We start from the raw sequence: 24499 nt of genomic DNA, 5'->3' as shown, positions 1-24499 counted from the left end.
CAATTTCGCGTAGGCTATGCATGCATACAAATGAGGAAAGTTACATCAACGCGTGTTAAAGTAGCTGTATCGAGTTAACGAATGATTTTCTCCTTACATCAAAACAACTAGAATGTATAACTAAATTAAAAAACGTACCTAAATGAGCTCCAGGGCATTGTGATTATGCTGCATACCAAATTTCATCACACATTTCATGATGGAACAACATTAAAACTAACGCAGTTCTATAGCAACTTTTGCCTAAATCTGTTTTCGGTAGCGTGTACATATACATAGTCAGAATTATCATGCTAATATGTGACTCCTCACCTTGAAACTTGGTACGTAGTTGTAGGACATTGTGATTATGCAGCATACCAAATTTCCTCACGCATTTCATAATGGAACAACTTTAAAACTAACGCGGTTCTACATCGACTTTTTGCGTACATCTGTTTTGCGTGGGGGCGTATAGCACGTACCTATACATAGTTAACTTTAACAACGGAATTACCATGCTTAACATTAAATCCCAACTCGAAACTTGATACGTAGTTGTAGAACGTTATGGCAATGCACCATGCTAAATTTCATCACACATCTAATGATGGAACACCTTTAAAACTAACGCAGTCGAATACCGACTTTTACGCATATCTGTTTTGCGTGAACATAGCATATACCTATACATAGTCAATTTTAATAGCAGAATTACCGTGTTAAACATTGAATTCCCACCTTGAAAGTTGGTACGCGGTTATAGGAGATTATAACAATGCACCATACCAAATCCCATCACACATTTCATGATGGAACAACTTTTAAACTAACGCGGCTCTACATCGACTTTTTGCGTACATCTGTTTTGTGGGAGCGTATAGCACGTAGCCTACCCATACATAGCCAACTTTAATAACGGAATTACCATGCTTAACATTGAATCCCAACTCGAAACTTGATACGTAGTTATAGGACATTATGGCAATTCACCATGCTAAATTTCATCACACATCTAATGATGGAACACCTTTGAAACTATCGCAGTCGAATACCAACTTTTACGCATATCTGTTTTTCGTGAACATAGCATATACCCATACATAGTCAATTTTAATAACAGAATTAGCATGCTAAACATTAAATTCTCACCTTGAACGTTGATACGCGGTTGTAGGACATAATAACAATGCACCATACCAAATTTCGTCAGACATTTCATGATGTAACACCCTTAAAACTAACGCAGTTCTATACCAACTTCGCGTGAATCTGTTTGCGGGAGCGTAGCACGTACCTATGCGTGATCAACTTTAGTGATGGAATTACATATGTAATTAAGTTTCAACACTTTTACAATGATTCGTCTTGCTTCCTATAACATCCCACTCGAGAAAATGCGTCGTAGGATATAGATGAAACTAGCACAACTCATCAAGACCGCTGAAAACAGTACATTTCAACATTTAGTAGCAGTAAATTTCTAGTAAAGTACAAGACGTGATGATTTCCGAGTGAGTTAAAAAGTAAGTATTGCAGGTATAGTTTACCTGAAAACCGAATACTCTGAAATAGAAGTAGATGCAGTGTAAATAGTTAATCACTTGATTAAGTTTAGTGCAAGCAGATAAAACCTATACTTGAGTAGTACAAAATGCACGAGTACTTCGCTATCGCCTCCCTCCACGTAATAAGTGTCTACGGTTTAAGACTGCTTTTACCGATACTCGTCGGTTTCAGTTTTAGATAGAATTTGGAAACCAAATAATTTCATAAACATAAGCTAATTTAATGAATTTACTCGAATGTACTATGCCGCGCTGATAAGATTAATTATAATATACTTATCATGTTACAGCGATTTTTCTAGCGTAGAAAATCTTTAAAATGTAGTAAGCAGGCCAAATGAAGATATTCGTTGAGGTGAATAAACATAAAAAATACTCTAGACTACTTTATCGGTACTTTACAGTTACAGTTTTAGATAAAATTTGTCCCTTTCACCTATAATTACAACTCCTCGCTATCTAAACATGTTTAGAATATATTATTTGCGATGATACGAACCCGTGAAGTACTCAAGTTGCTTTTCGTAGGATATAGATGAAACTGACAACACTCACCAAGACCAGTGATCCACTGAAAAAAGTAAATTGTAGCAGTAAAGTCCCACTAAAGTACAAGAAGTAATGATTTCCCAGTCAGTTAAAAAGTAAGTATTGAGGTATAGTTTGGTCGAAAAAGCGAAAAACTCTGAAATAGAAGTAGATGCAGTGTAAATAGGTAATCACTTCATTAAGTATAGCGCAAGCAGGCCAAACCTATACTTAAGTACTGCAAATGTACAAGTACTTCGCTATGTTCTCCTTCCACGTAAAAAGTGACTAGGTTTTAGAGTACTTTATCGGTACTCGACAGTTTCAGTGTTAGATAAAATTTGGTAAGACTTTAAATTTTAAAGTAGTTTGAGCTTACGTTTGTATCACCTTGACAAGTAACATTATCAGACATGAAAATGATACTATCACCGAATATAGAAGTTAACACGCGTCAATGTGTTTCGGAATTCACGAGAAATTGCTTACTAAGAGAAGTATATTGTTGTATACATAATAGTGGAGAGAATATTTAAAATGTAGTAAGCAGGCCGATGGGTATTCGTTTAGTTGTATAGGCATAAAAAACATTCCCGCGCGCTCTTAAACAAAACACCTAATACTAAGACGCGCGCGGGAATGTTTTTTATGCCTATACAACTAAACGAATACCCATCGGCCTGCTTACTACATTTAAAATATTCTCTCCACTATTATGTATACAACAATATACTTCTCTTAGTAAGCAATTTCTCGTGAATTCCGAAACACATTGACGCGTGTTAACTTCTATATTCGGTGATAGTATCATTTTCATGTCTGATAATGTTACTTGTCAAGGTGATACAAACGTAAGCTCAAACTACTTTAAAATTTAAAGTCTTACCAAATTTTATCTAACACTGAAACTGTCGAGTACCGATAAAGTACTCTAAAACCTAGTCACTTTTTACGTGGAAGGAGAACATAGCGAAGTACTTGTACATTTGCAGTACTTAAGTATAGGTTTGGCCTGCTTGCGCTATACTTAATGAAGTGATTACCTATTTACACTGCATCTACTTCTATTTCAGAGTTTTTCGCTTTTTCGACCAAACTATACCTCAATACTTACTTTTTAACTGACTGGGAAATCATGACTTCTTGTACTTTAGTGGGACTTTACTGCTACAATTTACTTTTTTCGGTGGATCACTGGTCTTGGTGAGTGTTGTCAGTTTCATCTATATCCTACGAAAAGCAACTTGAGTACTTCACGGGTTCGTATCATCGCAAATAATATATTCTAAACATGTTTAGATAGCGAGGAGTTGTAATTATAGGTGAAAGGGACAAATTTTATCTAAAACTGTAACTGTAAAGTACCGATAAAGTAGTCTAGAGTATTTTTTATGTTTATTCACCTCAACGAATATCTTCATTTGGCCTGCTTACTACATTTTAAAGATTTTCTACGCTAGAAAAATCGCTGTAACATGATAAGTATATTATAATTAATCTTATCAGCGCGGCATAGTACATTCGAGTAAATTCATTAAATTAGCTTATGTTTATGAAATTATTTGGTTTCCGAATTCTATCTAAAACTGAAACCGACGAGTATCGGTAAAAGCAGTCTTAAACCGTAGACACTTATTACGTGGAGGGAGGCGATAGCGAAGTACTCGTGCATTTTGTACTACTCAAGTATAGGTTTTATCTGCTTGCACTAAACTTAATCAAGTGATTAACTATTTACACTGCATCTACTTCTATTTCAGAGTATTCGGTTTTCAGGTAAACTATACCTGCAATACTTACTTTTTAACTCACTCGGAAATCATCACGTCTTGTACTTTACTAGAAATTTACTGCTACTAAATGTTGAAATGTACTGTTTTCAGCGGTCTTGATGAGTTGTGCTAGTTTCATCTATATCCTACGACGCATTTTCTCGAGTGGGATTTTATAGGAAGCAAGACGAATCATTGTAAAAGTGTTGAAACTTAATTACATATGTAATTCCATCACTAAAGTTGATCACGCATAGGTACGTGCTACGCTCCCGCAAACAGATTCACGCGAAGTTGGTATAGAACTGCGTTAGTTTTAAGGGTGTTACATCATGAAATGTCTGACGAAATTTGGTATGGTGCATTGTTATTATGTCCTACAACCGCGTATCAACGTTCAAGGTGAGAATTTAATGTTTAGCATGCTAATTCTGTTATTAAAATTGACTATGTATGGGTATATGCTATGTTCACGAAAAACAGATATGCGTAAAAGTTGGTATTCGACTGCGATAGTTTCAAAGGTGTTCCATCATTAGATGTGTGATGAAATTTAGCATGGTGAATTGCCATAATGTCCTATAACTACGTATCAAGTTTCGAGTTGGGATTCAATGTTAAGCATGGTAATTCCGTTATTAAAGTTGGCTATGTATGGGTAGGCTACGTGCTATACGCTCCCACAAAACAGATGTACGCAAAAAGTCGATGTAGAGCCGCGTTAGTTTAAAAGTTGTTCCATCATGAAATGTGTGATGGGATTTGGTATGGTGCATTGTTATAATCTCCTATAACCGCGTACCAACTTTCAAGGTGGGAATTCAATGTTTAACACGGTAATTCTGCTATTAAAATTGACTATGTATAGGTATATGCTATGTTCACGCAAAACAGATATGCGTAAAAGTCGGTATTCGACTGCGTTAGTTTTAAAGGTGTTCCATCATTAGATGTGTGATGAAATTTAGCATGGTGCATTGCCATAACGTTCTACAACTACGTATCAAGTTTCGAGTTGGGATTTAATGTTAAGCATGGTAATTCCGTTGTTAAAGTTAACTATGTATAGGTACGTGCTATACGCCCCCACGCAAAACAGATGTACGCAAAAAGTCGATGTAGAACCGCGTTAGTTTTAAAGTTGTTCCATTATGAAATGCGTGAGGAAATTTGGTATGCTGCATAATCACAATGTCCTACAACTACGTACCAAGTTTCAAGGTGAGGAGTCACATATTAGCATGATAATTCTGACTATGTATATGTACACGCTACCGAAAACAGATTTAGGCAAAAGTTGCTATAGAACTGCGTTAGTTTTAATGTTGTTCCATCATGAAATGTGTGATGAAATTTGGTATGCAGCATAATCACAATGCCCTGGAGCTCATTTAGGTACGTTTTTAAATTTAGTTATACATTCTAGTTGTTTTGATGTAAGGAGAAAATCATTCGATAACTCGATACAGCTACTTTAACACGCGTTGATGTAACTTTCCTCATTTGTATGCATGCATAGCCTACGCGAAATTGGTTACCGAATTTTTCGATTAGTTTATATTCCGTCTTTTATTTAAAACTGAAACTGTTAAGTATTACTTAAAGTGTTATAAAATGTGAAAAAGCGTACAAGTAGAATTATTATTATGTCATGAACAAGTAGTTTACAAATTCATACGATTTTTCTTGTTGCGTTCCGGGATATAATGTTATTTTTCGCTCTTTGTTATTTTTTATTTTTTCAATAAAATTAGTATTCATTTTACAAAAAACGTCGTGTAAAGATAAAGTACTTGCAAAATTTGACATGGTGCATTGTCATAATGTCTTACAACTGCGTACCGAGTTTCAAGGTAGGGAGTCGAATATTAACATGGTAATTCCGTTAATAAAGTTGACTATGTTTAGGTACGTGCTACGCTACGGAAAAACAGATTTAGCCAAAAGTCTGTATAGAACTGCGTTGGTTTTGAAGGTGTTACATCATGAAATGTCTGACGAAATTCGGTATGGTGCATTGTTATTATGTCCTACAACTGCGTACCAACGTTCAAGGTGAGAATTTAATGTTTAGCATGCTAATTCTGTTATTAAAATTGACTATGTATGGGTATATGCTATGTTCACGAAAAACAGATATGCGTAAAAGTCGGTATTCGACTGCGATAGTTTCAAAGGTGTTCCATCATTAGATGTGTGATGAAATTTAGCATGGTGCATAGCCATAATGCCCTACAACTACGTATCAAGTTTAGAGTTGGGATTCAATGCATGGTAATTCCGTTATTAAAGTTGGCTATGTATGGGTACGTGCTATACGCTCCCGCAAAACAGATGTACGCAAAAAGTCGATGTAGAGCCGCGTTAGTTTTAAAGTTGTTCCATCATGAAATGTCTGATGGGATTTGGTATGGTGCATTTTTATAATGTCCTATAACCGCGTACCAACTTTCAAGGTGGGAATTCAATGTTTAACACGGTAATTCTGCTATTAAAATTGACTATGTATAGGTATATGCTAAGTTCACGCAAAACAGATACGCGTAAAAGTCGGTATTCGACTGCGTTAGTTTTAAAGGTGTTCCATCATTAGATGTGTGATGAAATTTAGCATGGTGCATTGCCATAATGTCCTACATCTACGTATCAAGTTTAGAGTTGGGATTCAATGTTAAGCATGGTAATTCAGTTATTAAAGTTGACTATGTATAGCTACGTGCTATACGCCCCCGCAAAACAGATGCACCCAAAAACCGAATTTTTCGATTAGTTTATATTCCGTATTTTATTTAAAACTAAAACTGTTAAGTACTACTTAAGGTGTTATAAAATGTGAAAAAGTGCAAATAGCGGAGACGTTTGGAGACTGCGTTTAGGACAGTTCGATGTCGCTCGAATATTTCATCCCCAACTCGACGTAAGGTTCTCTCTGCTTTCGTATTTACCTTAACGCATGAGCCGTCGAGTTCGTACATGATAAAATTCCTGGTCAAGGAATATGCTTCGAATATAATTTCATCCGTTTCTTTAGTGATCGAAGGTGATACTCTTGATAATTCCATGCTTTGAGGAGAATAGCAAGTCAGAGCTTATTTCGAGATCTTAGCTACTTTGAAAATGAGGATCCTAGGATTTGCATAACTTTCATCTATATCGTACGATGCGTTTACGCGGTCCAGAATGACTTATGGCGATGAAAAATAGCAAAAATGCTCTATTAAGCATTGAGCACGGTTCAAGAACTATGATATTCCTGTACTTGCACAAGTTACAAACGCGCTATCGTAAATTAGTATATATTACTAAAATACGAACTCGGACGAAATCATGAATGCGTAGGACTTACTTTAAACATATATTGTGTACAAACAACTTTTTACAAGAACTATAAAATTCACCGGCATCGCGACATCTTTCAAAAACAAAACCATGATCAATGGCTATTTTTCATTGACATAAGTCATTCTGGAACGCGAAAACGCATTGTAAAATATAGATGAAACTCAAGCAAATCCTAGGATCCTCATTTTCAAAGTAGCTTAGATCTCGAAATAAGCTTTGAATTCAGGGGGCGCGATTTCGATTACTCGAAACTTGTTGCTTGTACGATTTATCGCGGGTGCGTTAAGGGTTAGGAACGTTTTTTAATGTAGTTACACATTCTAGTTGTTTTGATGTAAGGAAAAAACTCATTCGATAACTCGATACAACTAGTTAACACGCGTTGATGGAACTTTCCTCATTTGTATGCATAGCTAAGGCGTAATTGTTTTTCGTTTCTATCTACTTTAAAAAGACTCGGTGTAGAAGTTTCGAAACTTGCATGAATTACAAGCTACATAATACAACTAGTTAACACGCGTTGATGTAACTTCCCTCATCTGTATGCATAGCCTACGCGAAATTGGTTACCGAATTTTTCGATTAGTTTATATTCCGAGTTTTATTTAAAACTGAAACCGTTAAGTATTACTAAAAGTGTTATAAAATGTGAATAAGTGTACAAGTAGAATTATTATTATGTCATAAATAAGTAGTTTACAAGTTCATACGATTTTTCTTGTTGCGTTCCGAGATAAAATGTAATTTTTCGCTCTTTTTTATTTTTTATTAAAATTATTATTCATTTTACAAAAAACGTCAACTTTTGAAAATGGAAAATGCGTGAGCTCGACTAACGTTTTACGTAGTTCGAAATCGCTACTTCTATGCATTAATTCAAAGTATTTGTCAGTCATCGTAACACCGCTCATATTGCGCGCTATATATTTATTTCACAGATAACGAATTACTCCTGCTTTTATCAGAGGATACTTTTCTAGGATTTGCCTACTAACAGTACTTAGTTTAGATTAATAAAAGTATAGTGATTGAAAATAGATCACTGGATTATAGTTTACAGAAAACTCCACAATTCTATGTGACGTCCTTGCATACCAACAACCTTCGAACTCTTCGCCGCCTCATAAACACTTGAGTAGGCCTACATCTGATGCGTGAGGGGAAAACATAGTTAAATTTTCATATGCATTTAGTTTCCAACTCTGAAAGCAAGCTTAGTCTATGATCATTCGCGTACCATTAGTATTCATTTTACAAAAACGTCGTGTAAAGGTAAAATACTTGTTCATTTCGGAGTACTCAAGTATCAGTTTTGTCAGCTTATTATATGCTCAGTATATTATACGTCACAAATTGTGGAGCATTTATGTGAGTGCTCCAGGGTGCTCTTCATTGAGTGTTCGTGGTGGGTGATAAGTTTAATTTGCAAAATTAGCGTGTTCAAATCAGGCCTGTCGCCAACATAGTGATGTCGCATTAGCCCTAAATACACATAATAGAATATAAAGGAAAAAGATCAATAGTGATGTCGCATTAGCCCTAAATACACATAATAGAATATAAAGGAAAAGTATCATCTAACGTATAATGAATGTTATCTATTTCTCGGAAGCAAGTTATTATCAAAACATAGTGGTCAAAATTATCGCAGAGCAATACCGATTTGCGTAAATTCCGTTATGCGTCTGACTACGTTACTAGGGATTATGTAGTTAGTTAAGGAATTAGGAGTCCTATATTCCCAATCGGTATGGAACAACATCAAAATCATCACAAAGCAATATCGACTTTTTCGTGAATTCTGCTATGCGTTTTACTACGGTAGTATGCGCAGCTGCTTACAGGTGTCCAGACGTGGACTTTCTACTATATTCGCTCCTAACATTATAGCAGCACCCGACGCAGCTTACATTATTACGTTATAAGACGTCGGCGGCGTTTCACTGTCGGTTTATTCACCCTTATTCTAGTGACATGAAAAGGACTGAACCGTATGAAATGTGGTCACTACAAGAATCGAGCGAAAGCGCTGTTTCAATCCGTCTTGCATCGGTCACGATTAGTTTTACTTTTCAACTAACTTGGTGTCTGTCGTTATATTCATTAGACTCGCTTTCATGCGGCTAATTTGGCACTATCATTATAACGTCGAGGATCGCGTACCTGCGGCGAAGGTGTTCGTTCTTTATATTTTGTGAAGTAGAGAGTAGTTTAAGGTTATGTTTGTCTAACCTTGACGAGTGCTATTGTCACACTCGATCACCATATTTAAATCATGGACATCTCAATGATGTTGACTAAATTTACGGCTTCAGAACGTGCTAATTAGACCTAATCGTTATAACGCTGGGGTTCGCGTACAGGCATCGAAAGTGTTTGTATAAATAAAGCCCTGCGAATCGCACGCCTGCGGCTATAGCTCGTTCGATTATTTTCACCTTGGGATTCGCGTATATGCTACTAAGCTGTTACGACTTTAGAAAATTCTGCAAGACTATTCGGAACGCGCACATGCGAGTGATTTGTTTCCGTACCTCCGAACTGGAGAATCGCTTGCCTGCGTCTAATGAAAATAATTCGTAAAATGTGGGGCTGCAGAGAGCGTAACTTGTATACATAAAATCAAGTTTAAAAATATGGAAGGATGAGTTATCTCTGACCAATAGAGTAATATAACCGCCTATAGTTTAGTGGGGTATTGCTATAATGTATATCCAAACAATCGTTGCAGACTCTGAATGTTACCTGGGTCCTTATCGCAAAAAATCATGCATCAGAAGCGTAGGGATTCATATTATCAAGTCGCAGCGCTCAAAATCGGATTTTATATTAAGTAATTAGTGATGATGTGTAGAATTTTGATATTAATAATATTATCCGGAGAATATAGCCTTGCATAGACATCATAGTTTTCGCATTTATGTATAATCTGAATAGGAATTTAAATACATAGTCCTAAATACACATAATAGAAAATCTGTCGATTCTAGCTAAGGTAAGATTTGACGCGGCAATCATAAGTCGTAAAATGTGGAAACTGCAGAAACCGTAACTTGTACACATAAAATAAAGTTTAAAAAATATGGACGGATGATATTAGTCCTAAATACACATAATACAATATCTGAGAAAAGTATCAAGATGCGGCAATCAATGCAGCGATGATATAGCAATGGATGGATGATGTGGCACTATAGGCGTGGCGCTTGATGATGTGGCACAGATGACGTAGCAGATGAATGTACCCTTAGGGCATGAAAATGGGCGTGGCAATTAGGATGACGTGGCGCTCTCTGATTGGACGGTAACAAAGTTCCTTAGCCTCACTACTCCTATCTTCATCTTCTTTTTGTATAACAATTTTCGATTAGTTTGTGCGAATGAAATTTATTTTACAAAAAAAGTGCGAACGGAGCTCAAAAAGGTTGAAAAGCACTGGTCTAAGATAATAATTTGTCTGACGGAACGGAAGAATGCCACTTAGCCTAGGGTTGCCATACGTCCGGAATTTCCCGGACATGTCCGGAATTTCACCATTACAACTGCGTCCGGGAGGAATTTCTAAAATATGCCCAAATGTCCGGAATTTTGAAGGCTTGAAGTAAGCTCATAATTCTTTTCATGAATCAAAAAAAACAATATTATTATTGGGCAGATTTATGTTACATGCAATTTTTCTTCGCGCAGCGCGCGATTTAGCATCAGATATATTAGTTTTAATATGGGGACTATCAGCCTCGCAAAAACCGCGATCAAAATTAAATAAAAATAGCATTCATTTACAGAAATATGTCTAATTGTAATCGCAATTACAAGATAACGGTATATTCATAGAGTCGGTGTAGACCAGGGGTGGGCAAACTTTTGAGCTCGCGGGCCGCATTCAACATCTGAATCCATTCGCGGGCCGCACTACATAAAATTGGGACCATAGACCAAAACGGCATATTGCTGGTAATTGATTATATAGTGAGGACAGGGAGATAATATATATGCTTATTTGAAACAAACCAAACATATTGCTATGATATCGTACACGCACCAGAAACAATTGCGAGATTTCATAGGCTGGTCGACCTCAATAACCAATTTGTCAAAACTATAGAGATGAAAGTCAGTTGTCCCGATTGTTAGAACAGGATTGAAATTTAAATCTGTGAGAAGTGATCAGTTCATAGATTTACTAATTCCGCTTTGGGTTCAGTTCCAGGACACACAATGCTGACAGCATCATACCCATGTTAGCTTCAAACACGCTTCTACTATATGTGTAGATTTCCCGCCCCCTTATCGTCATATCACAAAACGCAATCAGGATGCTATAGCAAACCTAACGGATTGTTTGGTGGCATGGAAGGTTACGACTATTGATGAGAGATTTTTAAATATGAAATTCATACTAAATACAGAGCACTAACCAGGAATTGGAAGAAATCGCGCGAAGCGCGAAAAAATTTTCAGTTAAGTTCAGCTTTGCGATCCAATTTCAGATGTTTTCATGACCCCAAGGGGCACGCGGCCCCGAGGCTGAGACCCACTTCCTTAGATTTACCATGGTGAAATATACTAAGGAAAAGTTTATGCATTAATTCGATTTTTAGTACGCATTTGATCAATATTTTCAATAAGTTTCTTTAGACTCTCGCGGGCCGCATGCGGCCCGCGGGCCGTAGTTTGCCCACCCCTGGTGTAGACCGTTTGGATGCTTTATTCAATGATGGTGGTTCTAAACCTGGCGGTAGTTTGCCTTTATTCTGGGATTCGCGAATATGTTGAACGTAGTCAGCTTCCAAAATAGGCTGTGACTAAGTCTGGGCAAATTTGCCGACCTTAATCTAGTAATCAGCTTGTCAAATTTGGAGCTGGGCCACGGCAAATTGGAAATGGACTCGCGACCATAAAAGGTTGGAAACCACTGGATGTGCGGTGTTTATATATCTCAGTGATTCAGTGCGCACCGGCATTAGGCTGATAAATAATTTTATCGATGTGATATGAACATGACTTAACGATGAACGATTAACCTCCTTGCATTTTCAAAGTCATCATCGTTCACCAGCTCTATCGCTAACTCTGGTCATGTGGGCGGAGAGAGGATCAAAATTATACAGTAATTTATGGAAGAACCAATATTATTGACATAATTCACTCAAATCATTTAACGACCAGACACCTATAGTAAGCCCCCAGAAGTCGCATCGATTACCCTATGGTGGACCCAAAATCCATAGCCTACTCCTGAACTGGATCGTGACCACCTCTAGTCGATAGACAAGGTGTTGCTGGTGTGACATCATATTGATCGACAATGGGCTCATACCTCATTTTAAAATCCACTAGTGGACGCTAAAGAGCGTCCGGAATTGGTGTCCCAAAATATGGTAACCCTTCTTAGCCTTTTCTCATACAAATGCGACAGGGGTTATGAGGCTTGCCTCTCAAGTCTCCTTCCAGGCGCTTGGTTGAAATTACAATCAGATTTCAATCATTTATACGGATAAGATAATGTACAAATGAGCAATAGCATGTCGATGCATATCGATGAACTCAAGTCAAAGTAAAATTTAATGCCTGTGATACGGTTGAGCGGGGCCTACGATATTATCGATAATATCGTAGGCCCCGGGTTGAGGTATATATGAGCACTTGAGAAGCCAAAATTGCAAGCTCGAAAGTCACAATGTGAGAATTGCTTTTAGCGGAGACCCACCAAGGTGTTATGATTTCATCGTACAATACCGCGATCAATACCTCGCAAGTACGTTACGGATTTAGAAGGGTAAGGTCAGCGTAATTGTGGAATTGAACCGAAAAATCGATCGGTAAAAATCACATTTCCAGACAACGGAAACGCTGGATCGGCACGCTTGTCAAAACAGAAACGGATTGCGACCACGGCACCTGCCACGTTTCGTAATCATTATTATCTGTGGTTGGTACAAAATACTGTTTCGTAAAGACATTTATAGAATAACACTGATGTCATCCTAACTAACATCTGGTTCATGCAATTCGCAATGCGCATGCGAACGAACCATTGTTGCTATATCTAGTATACGTCAGTATGAGTTAATATTCAAAGTTTGATGAACGGACCTAGAATAAGGATGTCCCCATCTTCCGACAGAGATTGAAAATGATTGAATAGACGATACTCACCAACGACAGTTGCGAAAACGAATATGCCAAGAAAGTAGGCGAAGAGCGTGCAAACGTATCTGTGAGATATAAATTTCATTAAATTACGGCCAATGACAATCGATAAGTCCAACGTAAGCATGAGCAATCACGTGTATTACATCGCGTTAGCTAGCATTAGAACGTCGTAATGATCGTATACGATAAGTTGCGTCTGTTAAGGTCTTATTTCGCCCTTCAAGTTCAAAAGTATGGTACGGTTACCGGACAGTCATCAGATTACAACATGACCTTTGTCGTAATTGACCTTTTCGGAAACCTGGGCATATGGTCCTGAATATGCATGATGTTACGGAGATATATACAATGCGTAATAACACAACATAAACGAATCAAAAGCTCCGTCGAGTGGGGACACTGTACTCATAGCATCTTCGTTATCGAACGCTCATCGAAAATGTGTCTATGGGCGATTAAGAAAAACAAGTAAAGATGTGTTGCAGACCTAAGCTATTGTCACATTGTATCGTATGCATAAACTGAAGTGTTTGTTGTCAAAGTGATTTCGTGGAAAATATGGATTAAGCATCTGTATCTCTGATTATTTCGGATAACGCAACTAATGACTTGTTTATCGAAACTATGTCGGAAATCGCTATATCTACGCCATATCTACACGAGTAGTATGATTACTTTAACCTTCTCTGGCTGGACAGCAGGTATCGTGATCGAGATCTTGACGTCGATCAGCATAAGATTGTTATTAACTTTTACATTTTTTAAACGCCTTTGAAGAATTTAGTCCGTTTAAGATAGGAGTTAATTTATAATGAATTATTCGGATGGTAGACTTGGATTGAATGTGAAACTCGGAACAGGATTTGGATGTGTTAGGTTCGTTCATATCTGCTATGCAGAGGAAATTCGGCACCGCGGTGTAAAACTTGTCAGAAGTAGCAGGAATGAATCGTACTGAATGTCGGTATCGGGTGATTGCTTTTCGCCGATCGTGGTTAATGTAAGACATGACCAGTATACCGAATGGAGGTACTTCCGTCGAAGCCTGGTCCATTGTGACCCAACTGATGCATTGAACTGTAGAGGGTACGCCCATCCACGGACTGTCCCTGCGGAAAAGATATTTTATTACAATCTACCGTATGAGTCATTGCGGTAATATGATTCTAAAACGTATAAGTATTGCTCGATAATGATTTTGTATTCTCGACTCCGGCAAGTAGATCTGAGGTAGTGGTCCTGGAGATAAGTCGGTGATTCCATAAGCAATAAAATAGTAATATAACGTGTGTGGTACATTATGGCCATTTCATAGGGAAAAGTTTGGATCCATGAATAACATTTTAAAATAATTAAATTACTAAGGGTTGTAATGGCAGCCTTTTTAAAACATTGGTATCGAGGCCCATGGTGCTAATATAAAACTGAGAAGGCATTGTGCATGATATTTTACAGCTATGCTTCAATAGCTATGCTCAATAGGGCTCTTCAAAAATGACTGTTTTTCTAGAATCGCACTGGCTACTTGATAAAATTGTTAGGTTACCTAATTTAAGCCTACACACCAAATTTGGTTCAATTCCCACCAGTAGCCGCATTGCTACAGGAGAAGAAAGTTTCTATTTAATATATAAAATTAAATAACAAAAAATTTGAAAATTTCCTGTTCACCCCGTGAAAGTGTTAGGTTGTCTATAGAAACGGTGTTCACCAAAGTTGGTTGAATACCAACCAGTACAAGCAGAGTTATTGCCGTCGAAAAATTTGGATTAGAATAAAATAGTATTTACGGTGGGCACCGTAAAGAATTGGTCACCGTAAATACTATTTTATTCATAATCCAAATTTTTAGACGGCGATAACTCCGCTTCCACTGGTTGGAATTGAACCAAACTTGGTGAACATCGTTTCTATAGACAACCTAACACTTTCAGAAAAATTTCATATTTTTTGTTATTCCTTTTATACAATAAATGGAAACTTCATTCTCATGTAGCAATGCGGCTACTGGTTGGAATTGAACCAAATTTGATGTGCAGGCTTAAATTAGGTAACCTAACAATTTTATCAAGTAGCCAGTGCGATTTGAGAAAAAAAAGTCATTTTTGAAGAGCCCTAATGCTCAACTATCACGCGTAATCATTAAATAATTACCGTGACCTGAGAGAGCAACACAATATCGATTATATGAAAATAAATAGGAAGAATGCAGTTGAAATGACTTCGCGACGTCTCCTAATCAAATACGCAACTCAGTTTTCAAGAAATTTAAAAAATCTTTGATACAAAATTATGAGTAGCATAAACACCTATACCTCGGCATGTACCCTTCTAGACCCCACATCTATAAGCATAGGCATAATTTTACGCTTAACACAGTGCTTCCCAGCCAGTGGGTCGCGACCCATCGGTGGGTCGTTAAGCAACTTCCGATGGGTCGCGAATAATTTCTGGATGTTAGTTATCTATTCAATAGCCTATACCGTAGAGAGCGCCATCAATTTTCTCTTGCCTTTCACCACTGCATAGTGTATATACCTTTTGTGAGTCCGGCTTCTCAACTGCTGCAGTAACCAAATGCAAGGCTCGGAACAGCCTGAAAACGGACGCTCCCTAAATGACTTAATGATACGTTGCTTGTGCGATTTTCTCCAATCGAGCCGAGTATTTATCTGATAATGCCTAAGATGCACGCTCAATATTCGCATTGATAGTAAATTGGATATGTTTTCTCATTAATTTGATTTTCATTCGATTGCCTATATCTGATTGTGGGTCGCACAATTCAATTTGCATTAAAAGTGCGTCGGGAATTGAAACAGGTTGGCTGAGAAGCACTGCCTTAGATACGCATCATTAATCATAGCAATATTTCAACATAACGTACCCTCTGGGACTAAAAATCCCTCCGATTCGCTGATCATGTAATAAAAGCATGCAAACCAATGCATGAGCAACAGCAGCATGTGACACAGATTCGCGACCCGTAACATGTTTGGATATGACGTACGGGATTCGGCACGCCTGTTCGATGAGAGACATTTGGATGATCGAGTAGCAAATGCTGTTTGACACGAACGGCGTAAGAAATAACATACGCATTTGCATTTCAAGTTTATCAATAGCTGATTACACTTTGCAAATGGTACAAGTACATGAAACACGATGGCTACTCAAGTACAATAGCAACACGCACAGTATAGGTTCGAAGAATTTCAGCAATGTAGTACGCCAAAATATTGCAACCTTGAATGCTATTTTCATTTGTAGGTGAGCGTGGCTATGAGACATGAAAAAAAGCTTTCAAAATTTTAAAATCTGTGTTGTTTTCTGTTTTGATTCGAAGCTCACAATAACCATGTTAACTGGTCTGCGCGAGTCCATTGCGATGGGACATGCATGCTACATTGTTATTCTGAAGGAGTAAATTGGTATTCTATCTTGGGTCGTTGCATGCGGGGTTGATGTTGCTTGACTACTATGGTCTTCGTGCACCAGACCACTTTTAAAATGACATATCCGCAAAATTTATATTGATCGGGTGACTCTCTCTCTCTCTCGGGTATTAAATCACTGAATGGATTCGATACAAGTCTGATTATTGGAGTACAATTCGAATCGGATTTGGCTTGATTTTGCCAATCCCCTTCGTATTAATCAACAATCATCATCACACATGTACGTAGCAGCGATTCTAACCTTGCGAATGCTTTGGCACGGTAAATCTTTAGGAAGCGCGGAAATCTAAAAATAGGATAAACCGTCCCAGTGATGAGAAAGTAAATGTCCAGCGGAGTGAGAGAAAGAAGGTCCACGATGAACCATCTTGAAAAGATATAATTCCGAGCGAGCTTCGAGCTGTCGTACACAAGAAGGCCGTTCTCCAAGTATCCGGTCCGGAGCTGCACCCCGAAGTCCATGACGTAAATGAAATCGGCCGAGTAATCCAGTATCAGCCACACCGTCTGAAATAGAAATACTCTGGACCAGATTAACCTGGATTTACGCAGCCTGTACATTTCTATTTGCGACGCGCTTGCAAAACCGATTGCACCGTTTTCAAAATGTTATGTTATGCTAGCATCCCATTATTCTGCAGACGCAAAGGTCTTACACGAGGCTTGTGATTGACGCATTCTTAATGTATTGCTGTCTAGAAACCAGACAAGGGTTGAGCGCTCTACCAGTTTTATACCCAATTTTAGTCGATGTCGTGGTCTCTTGGAGGACATCACCGATAGATCGCAAGTCTTAACGAATAAATGAAGCGGGCGGGCAACTTCTCCGGTCGGCGGGCCATATATGTGAATATGGAATACTTGGCGGCCCGAATTACAGAATATATCCATTCATCGCGTATTTATTCACCTATACAAGGAATAAATCGTATTTAATTTATATATTCAAGTTTAAGTATAGAGACCAAAAACAGTGTTTAATGAATCAATCAGACAGCTGTGGTCGGTCAAAGTTGTCACCAAGTTCTTTGAGCTCTGGCTGCATGTCGTATGTAGAAACCCTGCACTGCACGTGGACATCAGTTATTTTGGAACGCAGTCTTTGCGCAATAATGTTCAATTGTTCATGGTCGAAAATGTATGTAGACGAGAACAGAGCAAGTAGTTTCATGTAATGTTCCTTCTAATTTTTCACGAGCTTGCGCGCACTCACCAACTCATAGCGTGGTCCCTTGGACAACAGTACGTAACGACTTAAAAAAAGGTCATCACTTCGGCTTTTCTTTTGCGCGTGCGCAGCTTAGATTTTCTGTGCGCTGAGATCATGCCAGCACTGCGCAATTGCGCACGCGCGCAGATTAAAGGGAACAGTGGTTTCATGTCCATCTTTCTCAGGTTGGCAAACTTGGATTTATTCTGTGACGCATAAATTTTTCAATACTTTCAGAATAGAATTTCACTTCAGGGCCAAAACTCTCAGCCAATTCAAAGAATCGGATGTCATTTTCGGACTCAGCAGCCCAAACATACCTAGAAACCGTTAAAATATCGTTGGCACTCAGTGTAATTATAGACAGTTACTTACGTAGTTTAGCAATTCTACGAATGCATGAGCTATACAACGCCTTCTTGCATGTCTATTTAATTCTATTTTCGGTCCTCGATGGCGAATGCCATCACTTAACCATACCTCGTACTTCGAAAAGACTTGAATTATTACTTGACTCGTGACTTGACTTGACTTGACTTGACTTGACTCGACTTAACTCGAGTCACCTTCAAAAATCGATTGACTTGACTTGAGTCGAGGCAAAATGTGCAATGACTCGAGATGACTTGTGACTCGAAGGTAGGGACTTGATCCCAACACTGTTCTCTACACCTTGAGCTGTGACACAATTCTATCTTAAAATTTTCATTCAAAAACAGTGGCGGCATCACGGTACGGTATGCATGTTATTGGGATTTGGGCGGACATTACGGCATGGTTGCTCTCTGTATCTAGAGTAACTTGACTGAAATATATCGATAAAAGTTTTATAATCGAAGCGGGAAAAAGGGATACGGGGAACGAACAAAAATGTTCCCAGTTATAACAGAAAGCCGATTACTACATCAAATGTGCCATTAAAATGCTAAGCTTATGATGCGATGCTGAAATCTATACTTTTCATGTAAGACCGTTCATCGGTTACTCAAGACAGACGAACCGGGGCGCAGGAATTGAAGTCGAACGGTTGAACATGGGATTCATAGTCAGAAACATGCTTACCAGTGCGCCTCTCGTGGATTTAAAGGAGTCAGAAAGCTAAGTTAGTATCATATTTGACATACTCTTAGGAGAGTCTGGAGTATGATTCTTACCTGGCTATCTTTTTGCAGCTCAACAAACGCCTGGCGCACGATTAGCATCCATATAGAATATGTCCAGCATAAAGTCACTAAAGCCAACCACGCGTATAACAGTGATCCCTCCGGGTCGATTACACTGACGCTGCAACTACATCGGAGACGTTTCAGCCAACAAATATATGAATATATTTATATAAACGTTCCAAGTCACAGCAGCTATAAGTAGATCAAATTGAAACAGTCGGGGCAAAATGCGCACTGCACATTACAATAAATGAATGAACGCTGTAACCGCGTGATAGAGATTAATTAACCTTTGATTAACCCACTTCCCAGAGCTTGCCAATAAATCTTGTCTTTAAACGAGTTGGGGTTTATACCCGAGGGCGAGTTCCCACTACTGTTCAACGGAAATGTCTCTTAAGCCACTGTTTAAACTAAACTTCCAGTACAACTATATTGGTGCAGTTCGGCGATATGCTACTGCGTCACGATTGCGGCTTACCACGGTCTAATCATATCCGTTCCGATTTGAAATGCAGCTGGACTGGATTGTTTCCTGATATATTCTTGTTGGATTGGTACGGTTCGCACAGGAAATGGCCTTCCTTTGACGGACTCCTCGTCGCCTTCCATTCTTTTCGGCATGATTTTATTAGCCATCTATTGAATCGCACAGAATAGAATAGCTATTTGCGTTGTCGTGATGTGAGAATATTACTAGTCTAACCTATACCGAATATCGCATCATAATTGACAGCGCTGCGACAGGCAGAGGTGATCACGATCCGGTTCAGGAGTCGAGACCGGAGCGAGATTTTATGGATTTTTACCGTAGCGGAACTGGATTGGGACTTTGAATTTTTCTATTTGCAATTCGAGTTTTAGCAGGATTTTTCTACTGAAATATAAAAAATTGTTACATATGATTTTGCCGGATTTTTTCAGACTTTTCATTTCAAACTGCCAACTTGAGCTGGGATAATTCGGATTACGAAATTGGAAAATTCGCTCATCTCTGGCTACCCGTGATGCAGTTGAACTTCAAGATGTCTCGTCAGTCAGACGAATTCGGCGGCACAATCGATCGCTTCTTATACAATCAGAACTAATAAAGAATCCACATTACAAGGACTTTCCCGTCGAATAGGCGTGAATTATTCATTGTATTGTGGTATAGTCGGTAGTATCAAATACCACGATAACTATCCGTCCGCCCGTACACTTTGCATGACATATAGACGGTTAGGAGAAAAATTCATATTATATCTGTGCAGCGCGCGCGCTCTGCCTTACGCTACAGAAAATTATCTGCGTTATAAGCTAAGCATCGTTTACGAATTGATTCTTCGATGTTGAAATGGTGAAATCGCTATCAAATACCTTGGGTCGTGCTAGGCAATGTTCCCTCTAAGCTGCGCAAGTGCACAATGCTGACACGGTCTCTGCGCACAGAAAATCTAAGCTGCGCACAAAAAATCCGGAGTGATGACCTTTTGTTTTAGTCGTTATGCACTGTTGTCCAAGGGACCACGCAGTGAGTTGGCGAGTGTGCGTAGACTCGTGAAAAATTAGAGGGAACATTGGACTGCTAGGTGTTGAAATACTGTAACGGTAAGGACATAGGCCTACATCGAAATCCCTGCTCAATATATACTCAAGTAACTATAAGAAGCATAATAAAAATGTCTTGTCGACTTCACAAAATATGATGGTCTCGATATGAACTGCCGCTAGAATCACGGTTTCGGAAGTGTGGAGACTGGAGAGATAGTGGCATAATCCACAGTTGCGACAGCAATGAGTTGTGGGTTCGAGGCTGACCGAGGTTAAGTCCAGAATTCCTCCCTTAAATGTTGGAGGTTTATCTAGGCTCCCCCTCGCCATGTCACCCGCGTAAGCGGTGTCTTAAAAAGCCTATGGGCCGTGCTACAAGTCGGCAGATGTGGAATCAAAATGCGGAAAATCGACCCGGTGTAAATGACCACTGTAGTTGACAGACACCATAAATAGCCTACCACAAACAAACAGCTTCAGAACTACACGACAATCTTTTTCTCTGAAGCATCCCAAAATAATCTACTTACCCGAACCATATTTACAAATCTGTTCCATATAGACCGCACGTGCATTTCATTCACTTGCTGTTTATCCGGAACGTTCGTTCCCGCTTCGTCCTTAGTTTCGTTACGACTATAACTTGCATTCGACTTCAATTCTTGTTCCTGCCCGGAATGCAGTTTTGGTGGAAAGCTATTCATATCCATGTCATGTGTTTTGATTAGCTCGTGACGATGATGTGCCTAAATCGTTACTAGAGGTATCCATGAACTATTTATACTTCTCAGTGGGGTCTATACTGCTTCCTTATCGGATCCAAAGGTAATAAAAAAATTCCTCTGCGAAAGAAATTGCAGTCGAGAATCATCGCGCTTTCTGTTGCACGCAACTCCATGCTGCTGGTTGCGAGTCATAACATTAAAATTATTCAGCTATACTTTATATTCCTGCACATGTCCTTTAAAATATTTCTTCTTAGTTTCTTCTTAGCAATCTTATTCCTACCTTTTTCCTTCCATCGGCATCATATACACTTCCGACCGCATACCCTTAACCAACTTGGTTGACATTTCGATGAAATAATGATGTCTCGCTGTTGGGTTGACGTGCCGTGCAATTTACTATATTACTGGAAAGGTATCATGACCACTGACCAGTCACCACCTCTTGGTTGGAAAAGTCTCATTTCAATTAATAATCAAAACAGTAAAAACAGTATATATATATAGCGGACGCGCATAAACGATAGTTACTCAATAAAAGCAACAGCAACTGCCTACATCTAGTTATCTCAGTGCTATAAGAGTGTTCGATTTCTTAGTCATTAAGTTGTGGATTCGAGTAACTGAGCTACTTTCGAGTCATCATGTTCAAGTAATGAGCTCGGTACTCGGCATAGCGCGGAGTGGAAAAACGGCGGTGCCGATTCGAAATCCTTTCGATCCCTTCCTATCTCAGTCGTACAAACTCCTTCGATAAGGCACGAAAACTCTTGCTTCCTTTTTTAGCTTTCCGATTGTAACAAATCTTACTCAGCAAACAGGCATTGAAAATGAGTCAGGATGTGCTCAATTGCCTTACACACATTCCAACATGCCGTGCGTATCCTGCTGATTTTCTGCAACTCGGGATACAGCGACAATGGCATTTGCAGCATTATATGTTTGATATTGTACAATGATATTAATGATAATACAAGACATATCAGTCCCAACAAGTCGAACTTTTAGCGGTCGCGAAGTGATGTAGGCTATCACAGACACCATGGTTCCGTTTCTATTTGGCGCCGCTATATAGCGCTGTTGACGTACAATAATCGACGGGGGAAGTTCAACCCACATTAGGTTCACTTGCGTATCACTATAACGGACTCAGACAGTAGGACTGGTATTCTATGTTGCAAAAGGGGGAGTGTAACGGAAACCCGCAAAGTTTCGCCGAGAAGAACTATTTCGAAAAGGCAAAAAAAATCCATTCAAAATGTAATTGAACTGGCCGATTATGGTTGACTAACTCGTTGCATTAAGATAACTTCTAAACGCTTTCTCAGCACACTGATGAGTTACTATACACCTCGGTTCCTCGCTCCGAATTTTTCCTGAGTAACAGCAGTAATGTAGTAGTACACCGAGTTTGCCAGTCATTTTGCAACACGCGATCGGATTGCTTTCTTTTCATTTCAGACTGGATTGAATTAGAAAGATGACAGCGGAAGAGCGACATCGATCGGATGTGATGCCAATGCAACCCAACAGTTATAACTTGAGCTGCGTTTAAAACAAGAGGTGTTTGAACAATGTTTTATTCAAATGCGATTTCATAAGCTGTATAATTATCTCATAATCGTTTCGACACCTTCCTATCTTTGTATCGCAGTTTTGAGGTGTTTTGAAATGATGAAAATATGTATATACTGATACTGATACTAAGTAGAGTGAGCCTTCGGACGATTTGCGACGTGGTCGAGTCGAGTGAGTATGCCCAATTGCCCATTTCAAAAATTTGCTCGAGTCAAGTCGAGTCAAGAAAAAATCGCGACTCGAGTCATTACAAGCCTGCTTATTGGAAGAACATAATACTTCTACTTGACAAAAATATCAATAGCGAAAAGTTAGTAAATCACAAAATATGACGAAGTAGGTAGCTGCAAATTAGATCTACTTGAGTAAATACTACAGTTATAGATAAACTGATTTAGTACTTCGGGGAAGTATACGTAGCCTACTTCGTTACCTTTGAATAACTTTCACAGCAACCAAGCATCGTAAATTAGCCTACCGAATGCTAAATGGCCTCAAGTAAAATATTACGTTTTATAAGAACTCGGGATGGTGGGGACGTAGCTCAGTGGTAGAGCGCTCGGCCGCAGGTCGAGAGGTCCTTGGTTCAATCCCTCGCGTCTCCTTAACAATATTTGCGATTAGTATTGTAAAAATGTAATGGCGCTCATCACCCATAACAGACATAGTGATTTTTTGCATAAGTCAAAAGTAATTTAATTTTAGCAGAGTCATGAATTGATATTTCTAGTCTAGAATTAACCATGTAAAACGTTTTAGTTTGGTCTTTCTTGTCTATCAGAAGTCACAAAACGTGCTGTATTCACTCAGTACCAACCAGTGTTGGGATAAAGTCGCTCCCGTCGAGTCACAAGTCATCTCGAGTCATTGCATAATTTGACTCGAGTCAAGTCAAGTCAATCGATATTTGAAAGTGACTCGAGTCGAGTCAAGTCAAGTCAATCGATTTTTGGAAGTGACTCGAGTCAAGTCACAATTCAAGTCAAGTTGTCTTTTCGAAGTACCAGACATGATTAAGTAATTGCATTTTGCTAGCTGTTTGAAATTCATATTGAGTCGCCATTTATTTGAAATCGCGACTTCTGTATAAGCCTACCCTCAGTCTTTAATTATCCGCCAAGTTGGAGTACAGAATACGATATCTCGGATAGGGGAAACGAATTGATATGATACATCCCCCACTACATATCAATGGGATGCAATTTAAGCTTGCGTCAATGCTTGACTGGTAATATAAACTTTAGATCAGTGCTTCTCATCCGGTGGGTCGCGACCCACCAGTGAGCCGCGAAGCTGTTTTAGGTGGGCCGCGAAGACGTTTTAACTGTTACACTTTCGTATTCAATTTTCCAACTATTCAATCTAGACACTTTACATTGTCAAGATTAGAAGAGTTAATGCACATTCTCCTCCAAATTAAATTGTTTTGCGCCCATAATCGCTACAAACCACGTTGCCGTGCTAACAATAATTCGTGAGCCAGA

The 24499-nt window shown here is 38.7% G+C and overlaps 2 protein-coding genes across 3 annotated transcripts in view; both read right to left on the bottom strand.

Annotated features, from left to right (window-relative positions):
- LOC145434108 (uncharacterized) overlaps positions 1-21912 on the bottom strand; it is a 48044-nt gene extending 26132 nt beyond the window's left edge. Inside the window, exons 1-7 of the mRNA XM_080311406.1 lie at positions 21243-21912; positions 19661-19818; positions 19168-19303; positions 17045-17310; positions 16233-16369; positions 14301-14454; positions 13349-13407 (exon numbers count right to left, since the gene is read on the bottom strand). Coding sequence (XP_080167532.1) covers positions 13349-13407; positions 14301-14454; positions 16233-16369; positions 17045-17310; positions 19168-19303; positions 19661-19818; positions 21243-21422 — 1090 coding nt within the window. The 5' untranslated portion in view covers positions 21423-21912. The remainder of the gene's footprint in view (positions 1-13348; positions 13408-14300; positions 14455-16232; positions 16370-17044; positions 17311-19167; positions 19304-19660; positions 19819-21242) is intronic.
- LOC145456386 (G protein-coupled receptor kinase 3-like) overlaps positions 1-24499 on the bottom strand; it is a 198121-nt gene that overhangs the window by 86731 nt on the left and 86891 nt on the right. The window lies entirely within an intron of this gene.

This window comes from Botryllus schlosseri, chromosome 2, assembly GCF_051294905.1.
Source record: "Botryllus schlosseri isolate E-star chromosome 2, Bs_hap1, whole genome shotgun sequence".
Lineage (NCBI taxonomy): Eukaryota > Metazoa > Chordata > Ascidiacea > Stolidobranchia > Styelidae > Botryllus > Botryllus schlosseri.
This window is presented reverse-complemented; position numbering and strand designations above follow the sequence as displayed.